Source organism: Branchiostoma belcheri, unplaced genomic scaffold (genome assembly GCF_001625305.1).
Source record: "Branchiostoma belcheri isolate BF01 breed outbred unplaced genomic scaffold, Haploidv18h27 scaffold180, whole genome shotgun sequence".
NCBI lineage: Eukaryota > Metazoa > Chordata > Leptocardii > Amphioxiformes > Branchiostomatidae > Branchiostoma > Branchiostoma belcheri.
This window is the reverse complement of record NW_017803269.1, coordinates 262324-273783: the sequence shown is the minus strand read 5'-3', so window position 1 is coordinate 273783 and position 11460 is coordinate 262324. Positions and strand designations below refer to the sequence as shown.

Genomic DNA, 11460 nt, shown 5'->3' with positions numbered 1-11460 from the left:
CGCCGCCGTGAGAAGTGTGCCGATTTTGGAGGAATGTACGCTCAAAACCGGAGGAACGTCCGCTCACCTGGAGGACTGTACGCTCAAACCGCCGCCGTGAGAAGTGTGCCGATTTCGGAGGAATGTACGCTCAAAACCGGAGGAACGTCCGCTCACCTGGAGGAGTGTACGCTCAACGGATTCGTAGAAGATACGGATAGCGGATTTGATAGGATCCCTGGTCGTGCGTTTGGCTAGCGGATCCGTAGAAGATACGGATAGCGGATTTGATAGGATCCCTGGTCGTTCATTTCTCCAACGGATCCGTAGAAGATACGGATAGCGGATTTGATAGGATCCCTGGTCGTTCATTTCTCCAACGGATCCGTAGAAGATACGGATAGCGGATTTGATAGGATCCCTGGTCGTTCATTTGGCTAGCGGATTCGTAGAAGATACGGATAGCGGATTTGATAGGATCCCTGGTCGTGGGTTGGGCTAGCGGATCCGTAGAAGATACGGGTAGCGGATTTGATAGGATCCCTGGTCGTTCATTTGGCCAACGGATCCGTAGAAGATACGGAAAGCGGATTTGTTAGGATCCCTGGTCTTTCATTTGGCTAGCGGATTCGTAAAGATACGGATAGCGGATTTGATAGGATCCCTGGTCATGGGTTGGGCTAGCGGATCTGTAGAAGATACGGAAAGCGGATTTGATAGGATCCCTGGTCATGGGTTGGGCTAGCGGATCCGTAGAAGATACGGAAAGCGGATTTTATAGGATCCCTGGTCGTGGGTTGGGCTAGCGGATCCGTAAAAATACGGATAGCAGATTTGATAGGATCCCTGGTCGTGGGTTGGGCTAGCGGATCCGTAAAAATACGGATAGCGGATTTGATAGGATCCCTGGTCGTGGGTTGGGCTAAGCGGATCCGTAGAAGATACGGATAGCGGATTTGGATAGGATCCCTGGTCGTTCATTTGGCTAGCGGATTCGTAGAAGATACGGATAGCGGATTTGATAGGATCCCTGGTCGTTCATTTGGCCAGCGGATTCGTAGAAGATACGGAACGCGGATTTGATAGGATCCGTATAACCACCAATGTACTTTTTTGATAGAGTGGGCACTGTCAAACCTGTCTATGTTAATAAGAAAATCTAATGAGTGAATGAAAAAGTTTATTCCTCTCGATCCTTGCAAATGTTTTTATTTAAGGATTCGTGCAAATGATATATCCGTATTCGTTTACAGTTAGGGATTCGAGCATATAAAACATCGTATCCATAGTGTATCTGCTATCCGAGCGGATACGGTATCACATCCGTTGGGTATTTTGTCGTATCCTTCACGGATTTGGCATTTGTTCGCATTTGTTCGGAATCTTCCGCATCCGTGACGGATCGATTTGACGGATGCGACGGTATCTGCCGGGATCCGTGGCCATTTTGCCCAGTGAACAGTCGAGGAGCCGCCGCCTGAACCCGTACACGACCGTCCCCACCAGCAGGACAAATGCCACCACCTGTAACAGTTGTCCTTTTCATGAGTAAAGAGATAGACTACGCCAAAAAGCAGTTACTCAAGCAACTGGATATGATTTTGGAAACGGTCAGACATTTCAGCTAGTATCCACTAGCTTTCGTCAGTGACTCACTTTACTTTTTGCATATCAATCAATAGTTTGCGCTTATAAACCTGCATTCTGCCTCTGGTCTCTCAGTCAATGACGAAAGCTAGTGGTCATACTAGCTGAAACGTCTGACCGTTTCCAAAATCGTATTACATGTACCTGGATGTCTATCCTTCATCGATGTAAAGAGATAGACTCTTAGTACACAACAAAGTCTTTTATTCAGCCGACGTTTCGGTGACCGTCTGTCACCTTCCTCAGGGCAATTCTGACTGGTTCACATTGCACTGCAGCACAGGTGTCGCTGCTATAGATAGCATCCCCAAATGTGCAATATTTACATATCTACACATATGCGTGATTAGATTACAGAGAAATGTGCTGCAGTGCAATTTGAACCAGTCAGAATTGCCCTGAGGAAGGTTACAGACGGTCACCGAAATGTCGGCTGCGAATAAAACATGACTTGGTTGTGTAAAAAAAGAGTCTCTTTACTCAGTGTCTTACCAACCTGATGAAACTATTCACGTACTAGTATGTCTGTACATGTCTTATTACCTTTGCCAAGAAGGTTATGTTTTCTGAAGCGTTTGTTTGTGTGTATGTATGTGCGTATGAAATGTATCTACAACGCGGTCCCAAACGTGCAACAAAGACTGACCGTGCCGACTAAAAACACGACCCAGACCCGGTCGAAGAGGATCCCGCAGGCGATGGTCGCGCACAGACACGCCACGAACAGGAACAGCAGGACCGAGCACAGGACCTTGGGGAACCTGGGAATAATGAACGAATGAGTGACTGAGTGAGTGATTGAATGAATTGAGCACTAAATAAATGAATGAGTGAGTGAGTGAATGAATGAATGAATGATTGAGCACTGAATAGATGAATGGCTGGATTGAGGAATGAACGAACTGATTGAGTAAGGGAGAGAGAGAGAGAGAGAGAGAGAGTGTGTGTGTGTGTGTGTGTGTGTGTGTGTGTGTGTGGATGGATAAATGGATGAACTGATGAATGAATTGATTGAGAAATGAATGGATGGATGAATGTATGGATGAATGAATGAATGATTAAATGATGAATGAATGAATGAATGAATGAATGAATGAATGAAATACACAAAATTTCGCAAAGTAAAAACAACCTGGTTTTCTGGCCGCGGCTCTTATTCTCTTCCACTCCGTCCTTTTCTCCTTTAACCATCGCCTCGTATTCCTTTCCCTTCTTCGACATGATGTTGTCAACCGCCACTGCAGCGGACAAAGAAAGCAACTTGTAGTCTTCGCCAAAAAACAGGATATGATAACAGGAAACTGGATATGATTTTGGAAACGGTCAAACGTTTCAGGTAGCATCCACTACCTTTCGTCAGTGACACTGGAGAGTTGTCAGAAAAGCAGGTTTGTAAGTACGAACTATTGATTGATATGCAAATAAGTGAGGACAATTTTTGGAAGTCCTTTCATTTTGGCCGTATACTAATCTCCAAGCAGATCTTTTGGTGGGGTAAGACAGTACCAAATTGGCCAGTCTGTAACCATTTCCCCACCTCACAGACTGGCCAATTTGATACTGTCTTACCCCCACCAAAAGATCTGCTTGGAGATTAGTATACACCTACAAAATCACAGCGGTTATACAGATACCGTACCTTTCATCAGTGCGAGTAGATACGTCTTGCCCATGCCCCAGCCGCCGTATATACAAACATAAATATGCGCGTATACCGTACCTTTCATCAGTGCGAGTAGATACGTCTTGCCCATGCCCCAGCCGCCGTATATGCCCACCGTCAGCGGCATCTCCGTTCTCTCGTCCGTCACGATCTCTGCAATACTGCGGGCGTACACGTCGTACCCGAGCGGGTCCCTGTCGGGGTCCGGCAGGTTTCCCGGCGGGTCCCGGGCGGGGTCTCCGCCCTGCACGGTGCGAGGCAGGTGTGGGTCCCACCGCAGTGGCCGCACAGACGGCCTAGAACCGGTAGGTGGCGCTTCTGTAGAAATAATGACGGTAGAAATGCTGGTTGGCGTAGAGGCGACTCGTTCCCTGGGACTTCCGGTACTGGGGCTTGCTTCTCGTACCTCGGTACTTCCGGTACTAAGGCGTGCCTCTCGTTCCTCGGTACTTCCCGTACTCGGAAGCGTTTCCTCCTCAGTCCTGCCTTTCGGTCCGCCTCGTGCCTCGGGTACTTTGTGGTCAGCACCATCTCGTTCCCATGGCATTGCGACCTTGACGTGGTCCCCGGGCCGCTGGGCGATACAGACTTCCTCGGGTATTTCCGGCCCGGCCCCATCTTTGGGCTCGCTGGAAATCACGACTTCGTCCGGCATTTCGAGACTGACTCGTTCCCGACTGCTTCTTACGTGATTGGAGGGCGGCTGGGGACTACAGTCGCCATTGGTCAGTCTGGCGCCCTCTCGTTCCTCGGCCAGTCCGTTCCTGACGGGCTCAGCGGGCCCTCCGGTCCGGTTGGGTCCCACGCGCTCGGTGCCGTGGTACGGAGCGGTGTGCTCAGCGGGCCCTCCGGCCCGGTTGAACCCTACATGCGCGGGGCCCTGGTACGGAGCGGCCAGGCTGCTACTGGAACTGCTACTCGCCTCCAACATCTCCACAGGCTTGTTGTACACTTTCCTGTGCACAGGGGGTGCAGGGAGGTGCCCTGCCGCTGGAGGGCGCTCGTAGACCACCGACTGGTCTTCCTCTTCCCAGGCCAGCGAGGACCGCGCCGAGGACCATTCATCCGGGGACTTGGGCACGGCCCCTCGTTCCCAGGTGTCCACCAGCACGCTCCCAGGATCCTCTGCGGGCCACTCTCGTTCCCCGTCCGTTCCGGTTCCGTCGTAATCTCGTTCCCCGGGACTACCATTCAATCCCGCGAACTTCGCGATTCTCGTTCCCAGGTCTTCGTCCGAGCTGCTCGACTCGTTCCCAGGGTCCTCGCTCTCTGCTGAAGGTAGTTTCTTGTAGCGGATGATTTTGCCACCCCAGGGTTCAGGCTGTGAGGCGGCCATTCTGGCGTTTTTTCTCTTTCTTTCTTTCTTCCTTTCTTTCTTTCTTTCTTTCTTTCTTTCCGTCTTTCTTTCTTTCTTTCTTTCTTTCCCTCTCAAAGCTGCACGTCAAAAGTAGACAACCCGCTCTTGATCGTTCTGAAACGAGAATAACGCACCGTTTGAGTGTAAGATCTCCCTTAGTACTGTATTGAACTAGATAGGCACGGTTATGGATACGATATATACCGTAATAGACTATCCAGAACCGAGAACCGTGCCTAATCCTAACTCTAACCCATTCAGGCATAGAACTAAATAGGCACGGTTTTGGATACGAAATAGAGACTATTCAGAACCGTGCCTGATCCTAGCCATAACCCACTGAGGCAAAGAACCGAATAGGCACGGCTGTGGATACATCATACGAGTTTACCATCCAAGGCCCGATTTCTCAGTGTTACACTGCCGGTGTTCTCTCGATCATTGTACCATTTGTAGGGACCAGATGTCGCCCACGGGTTACTGACGCTCACGATTTAATCGAATCGATTTTAAGTGAAAAACACACTCGGTTCTAGCGATGTTCAAATTTTGAATTCATGCATGGAGGAGCTGAAGGTCTAGTCTCTACCAGACTAACTACGTTATAGGAGAAAATTTGCCAGGGGAGTTTGGCCGCCTTGTAGGTTTGACTGATATTAAAGTATTGAAAAGTGACAGGTAGTGCGGACCTTAAGGGCCGTCACACAGGTAAGCTTCACTCAGGCGGAACATCAAACAAACTGCCCGCAGGTGAGAGCAGGTATAGAACACCTGTTTGTCGCCGCTCCAGTCAGGCGGGACTGTAAACAAGCAGACTGTCACTTTGTAATACCTTAATATCAGTCAAGCCTACAAGGCGGCCAAACTCCCCTGGCAAATATTCTCCTATATAGCCAACGTAGTTAGTCTGGTAGAGACTAGACAGACTAGACACCGACGAGCACACAAAACACTTTGCCTGGAGCGTTTCCTGTTGTTTACAAAAACGTGACGGACCAAATATTACTGTGTCCGTTTTTCTTCGACATCCGTCAGGTGACAGCCTTAGGGGAGGTAATGAAACGGGGGGGGGGGGGTATAAGGCTAAAGCGCTACCAACTGATCCGTCTGATGGGTCTAGACCTTTTCGCCGAATGGTTAGAGCGTTGGGGTACGAACTGGCACCCGGTGTGTTTTCGGCTTACCTTGTACTAAAGAGCTGTTGTTGTTGTTGTCCTTGTTTAACGTCTTATATCTCGCTAGACGTGGTCTCTTGGTGCTCGTTTTCGCTTGGTTCAGTTCCGAGTCACAAAGTCTCTCTAGGTATTTAACTCGTGGGGCCTTAAGGCGAAAATTTTGCGTAATTCGTTATCACACCAGAGCTTGGGACATGTTTTGTATATGCCAACAGTTCATGACTTAAGACATGGTGACAGCACACTCAACTTATATCAACTCATTTTATGCCGCCACCACCAACGTTAACGCCAGAGGGCGAATACAGGACAATACTCAGGAAAGTCGTGCAAAGTGCCTTTCTCAAGGGCACAAGAGGACTCGAACCAGGGGCCTCTTGGTTCCGACTCGAGCACGCTGCCGCTACGCCACACGACCCCACTTAATTACGATTTAATCGAATCGATTTTAAGGGTGTGTGTGTGCGTGTGTCTGTGTGTGTGAGTGAGAGTGTGTGTGTGTGTGTGTGCGCGCGCGCGCGTTTGAGTGTGTGTGTGTGCGTGTGTTATGCGCGTGATTATTATTTGGTAGTCTTCCTATCTGTAGTGATGTACGAGACCAGAGCTTGTATGTTTTCGGCTTACCTTGTACTGAGGGGCCGGCAGGACATGTCTTGTTGTTGTTCTCCCACCTTGTTATGGCGGCGGTCCCCCGTCAGTGACCCGTGTCCTGCCCTGAGCAGCCGCCGGTATTTAGCGGCTTGCCGAGGTGCGCTAATTCTGGACCCGTCCGACGGGTTCTGCGTTAGGGAATGCATCTGTAAACGTAGCAGCGACACCTGTGCTGCAGTGCAGCGTGAACCAGTCAGAACTGCCCTGAGGAAGGTGACAGACGGTCACCGAAACGTCGGCTGAATAAAACTTGTAGATAGGTAAATATTGTACATTTGGGAATGCATCTATAGCAGCGACACCTGTACTGCAGTGCAATGTGAACCAGTCTGAATTGTTTTTCTAATCAGAGCAAAGTGAACCTGATCTTAACATCGTAATCGATGATATTCGGTTCAATATAATGTCATATCAATTCCCCTCGCTTAAGTACACAGCACATTCCATCCCAAACTATTAAATACGTTATACATAATACATAATTGCATGGTACATAATTAATTGTCATAAAGTAGAAAATCTCTTAGAGTTCAACAGGAATCTGTTCACAGCAGTCTTGAACTTAGTTATATTAGGATTGTCAGGGAAGACCGAGGCTGGTAAGGAGTTCCACAGCCTGCTAGTCCTTGGAACTGCCCTGAGGAAGGTGACAGACGGTCACCGAAACGTCGGCTGAATAAAACACTTGGTTGTGTAGAAATAGTCTCTTTACTCCGGTTATGCGTTACTCTCCAAGCAGATCCTAGGTTTGTTTGTTTCGCATAACCGGTACACCGCCTTTAGGCGTAACACACATCAAGCTGCGTAAGACCGGACTGTAAGGTTTGAACCACTCACACCGGGAAGGTCCCTAACTCTTTTCGATAAGTGTGGTGGGTTCTTTACCGTGTGTGGGGTGTGGCCCTCTTAACGTCCTATTCAAGAGACGTACCTTATCGAAGCTAGGTACTCATTTACACCTGAGTGAACTGAGGAAAGTGGTGTAAAGTGCCTTTCTCAAGGGCACAAGATCGGTGACGTGGGCATGTGCATGTGTGTACACTTTAAAAATAAACACAAGACATGTAAACAAAGACTAAGTTGAAATTGGGAGGAAAAGTTTACTTTATAACTAAAAAGGTCACAATCTTTGCAGCCACTAATCAGAATAAGGAATGACTTTCATCACTTCATAGCCTGGAAACAGGCTTGCCAAAGACTACACTACATGGCAGGTAACAAAACAGGACTTTACAAATGGCAGACTGCCAAAATGCACTTCTATTCGTCAATTCGGAATACTGTGCAGCAGACACTCTTAAGGTTAACCTTGTCCCTGCTCCCTAACCCTGTAACTGATACAAACTTGGTGCGAAATGACTACCTTAGCAGGTTGAAGGTTGGCATAATAATAACATCCAACCAAAGCCAACCTGTGATCCTGTGCTGAAAAAAACATACAGAAGCTGGTGTGTTATGCCGAAGGGCGGTTACACCAGCTAAACTGTGGTGGTTATTAACCTTCTACCTGCTGCCTGACCCCATAACAGGTACAGGTTTGGTGCCAAATCGCTACCTTAGCATGCTGAGTATGGCCATGTCCCTATTGCCTAAACAGTTGTGGTTATTAACCTTCTACCTGCTGCCTAACCCCAGAACTAGTACAGGTTTGGTGCCAAACGGCTGCCTTTGCAGGCTAAGGGTTAATGGCCATGTCCCTAGTGCTGAAACTGTGGTTAGTAAAAATGTAGTTTGTTATTGATGCCATCAGTTGGCCCCCTGACCCCTCAGTTTGCCCCCTGACCCCCGAGGGTGTTTTTGATCCTCGCCATCAGTTCTGGGTTGCCCATGATCTTATCCACCGTATCCGTGGCAACGGGCAGGCCCATCTCCCGGAGGTACCGCTCCACCATCTGGCGGCTCTGATGGGGGATCCAGAAGATCCTCTCGATGCTGTCCAGGGCCTGCGGGTTCCTCAGAACCCCCTCCACGGCCTCCCAGGTCACCTGAACCCCCATGCTCAGCAGGTAGGCGATGACCATCTGCTGCTTCTCATCCACATCCGAACCCTGCTCCCCCCCTGCTGACCCACTTGGTACGGCCCTGAGCATCTGTCCCTGAACAGTTTGTACAGAAGTGGTCCCCCCTACAGACACACTTGGTACGGTCGTAAGCATTTCTTCCTGGGTAAATGCCACAGACCGAGAAGCCTCCCCCCCTGTGGAGGAGGCACTTGGTACAGTCCTGTAGAGCCCCGGTGGTGTCGGGTTACCGGTGGTCATGGCGACAGACTGCAGGTTTCTGGCCACCGTGGCGATGACGACCTTGAAGACGTCCTCGGTGACCTCTACGCCCTCGTCGAATAGGACGTGCTGACACATCGTCAGGACTCTCTCCCTCCCCGCAATTGTTTTCTTGGGTAGACAGTCGATCACGAGCCTCCGCAACAGCTGAAGTTTCCACATCGAACCGGGGGGCAGCCGCAATCGCTCACAAACCTAGAATATTAGACTATAGGTTATACAGGAGCATGTGTAATTCTTTTATCAGTGCCCTGAATTTTGACACACGATGTAAACAGTTAGTACAAGATGATGTGTGTGTACATATTATCATGACAGCCCCTAACAATATTGTAAAACAAAACCTCTGTGAGTCGTAATACATGTACTGCACTTAGCCAATATGGGCATAAAAGTGTAAATGAACATCACAGAAGAAGAAGAACAGAGAGAGAGGGAGAGATACGGAGAGAGAGAGGGGGAGAGGTGGAGAGAGGGAGAGAGAGGGAGGGAGGGAGAGAGGAAGAGGGGAAAGGGAGGGAGAGAAAGAGAGAGGAAGAGAGTGACAGAGGAAGAGAGAGAGGGAAAGAATGGAGATTCTAAACAAACCTGTTGTATCATCATAGAGTGGGAGAGAAATTTAAGAGGGAGGGAGAAAGAGAGAGGTGGGAGAGAGAGGTTAAGGAGAGGAAGAGAAGGAGAGAGAGGGAAAGAATGGAGATTCTAAACAAACAGACAAACCTGTTGAATCATCCCGTCGTTGTTCTGTGTGTGCTGCCAGGCGAACTCCGGGTCTCCCTTCAGCTCCTCCTCAAAGGTGTTGATCCGGTCTTCCACCTTCGTTAGAAAAATAATTTAATTATGAAAAACTTAAAACTTTTCTCCAACTCAAAATTTGACTCACTAGAAATTTTCGACTGAATCACTCAGTCTTCCTCAGCTATCTGACCCAAATTCTGAGTGATTCAGTCAAAAATTTCTGGTGGGTCAAATTTTGAGTTGGAGAACAGTTTAAGTTTTTCATAAATCATGTAATTTACCAGCTCAGATAAACTTTCATGCTAAAAATAATTTAAATTTATTATAATTTTGCACAAAGTGAAAGGGAGGGCAAAACAGGTGCATACAAGTACAAGTTGCCCTCCCCCATACAAAAACACATATTATATAACATCAAAATTTACATGGTCAATAACCACAAGTATAAAACTAAATATAGAAGGTTAAGCATAATTCAAATATACCTAATAAGTAGTTATAATATATTGTGTTGAAATAAGACTTCGTGCGGTCTAGAAGCAATGCAATGTCCTATTCATTTTTATCCTTAGTATTGCGTCATATTGCGTTACATAATAATCATTTGTACTTATTTAATAATAATCATTATATGTTTTTACTATTTGTACTATTCACCAATTATAATGTATAATGTATCATAAATTTTTGCTGTCGCCAGAAGATCACGGACAAGCCATAATGGCCCTTTATCTTCCTCCCGCATATCTCTTACGTTTAGGATTATGTTGCATTTATCATATCATTTCTTTGATTATATGCAAACAAACAAACAAATAAACAAACCTTCTGCCTCATCCGTTCCCCGTAGTTTTTCTCCACGAACACGAGTAACTTCTGCACAAACCGCTCCAAGATCAACGTGCCTCCCCTGGCTGGCTTCTGCATTGCAGAACGTTCTGCCAGCAACTTCTGAGGCAGCGGGTAGGACACGAGAAACCTTTCCTTAGCTTCTCCAGCTGAGGAATGACCAGACAGAGCCGGGGTGCCAACCGCTTGTGGTGTGTTACCAGCAGTTTGGCGGAGTGAGGCTTGGTCTGATCTGGCTAACGGAGAGCCAGTGTAGCTACCAGCTGGTCCTTGAGAGGAAGGACCAGAAATAGCCAGGGTGCTGGCTGCTTGTGGTCTGTTACCAGTTTGGCGTGGTGAAGCTTGGTCTGATCTGGCTAACACAGAGCCACAAGCAGCTGAGCTAGCTGAACTGTGAGGAAACTCTGCAGACCTTGACTCAATTCCCAAAGTTTCTCTTCCTTTCGAAGCTGGCAGAACTGTTTGCCGGATGTTGAGGTGGAAGGAATCGCTGCTTTCCTTCCCAAAGTCTAAGAAGTTGCCCTCGACACTATCATCTTGCCAAGAACCTTCTTGGCGGAACCCTCTGGTTCGGCTGGTCTGGACTTGTCCTACAGCCGACCTTGCTGCCTGGTGTACAGCAGCTGTCCGTTGCTGTTCCTCCTGTGAGAACGCAGCTGTCCCAACTTGCTGTCTGTAAGCCATCGTGTTCTGGACTTGTCCTACAGCCGACCTTGCTGCCTGGTGAACAGCTGCTGTCCGCTGCTGTTCCTCCTGTGAGAACGCTGCTGTTCCCACCAGCTGTCGGTAAGCCATGCTGTTCTGGATGTGGGACAGAAGTTCTTCGTTCTGCAGAATGGCGTCGATGCCCTCCTCGGTGTGGGAAATCCCCTCCTGTTGGAGGTAGGCTGTAACCGTCTCCCGGGTCTCCCAGTCGGTCCTCTTTCTCACAACTCTTGTGGAAATGCCAGCTCCAGTTCCTGTGAGAGAGAGAGGGATGGAGGGAGAGAAAGAGAGACAGGTAGAGAAAGAGTGAGACAGAGAGAGAGACAGAGACAGGAAGAGAGGGAGAGAGAGCAAGAGAGAGACAAAGAGAGGGAGGGATAGAGGAGGAGAGAGAGAGAGAGAGGACAAGGGAAG

The 11460-nt window shown here is 48.4% G+C and overlaps 2 protein-coding genes across 2 annotated transcripts in view; both read right to left on the bottom strand.

The window, feature by feature from the left end:
• Positions 1-4625, bottom strand: part of LOC109467503 — an 11393-nt gene extending 6768 nt beyond the window's left edge. Inside the window, 2 exon segments of the mRNA XM_019765516.1 lie at positions 2759-2864; positions 3347-4625. Coding sequence (XP_019621075.1) covers positions 2759-2864; positions 3347-4625 — 1385 coding nt within the window.
• A 2940-nt stretch (positions 4626-7565) lies between these two features.
• Positions 7566-11460, bottom strand: part of LOC109467502 — a 13337-nt gene continuing 9442 nt past the window's right edge. The window contains exons 9-12 of the mRNA XM_019765515.1: positions 10579-11300; positions 10318-10413; positions 9475-9570; positions 7566-8949 (exon numbers count right to left, since the gene is read on the bottom strand). Coding sequence (XP_019621074.1) covers positions 8239-8949; positions 9475-9570; positions 10318-10413; positions 10579-11300 — 1625 coding nt within the window. The 3' untranslated portion in view covers positions 7566-8238. The remainder of the gene's footprint in view (positions 8950-9474; positions 9571-10317; positions 10414-10578; positions 11301-11460) is intronic.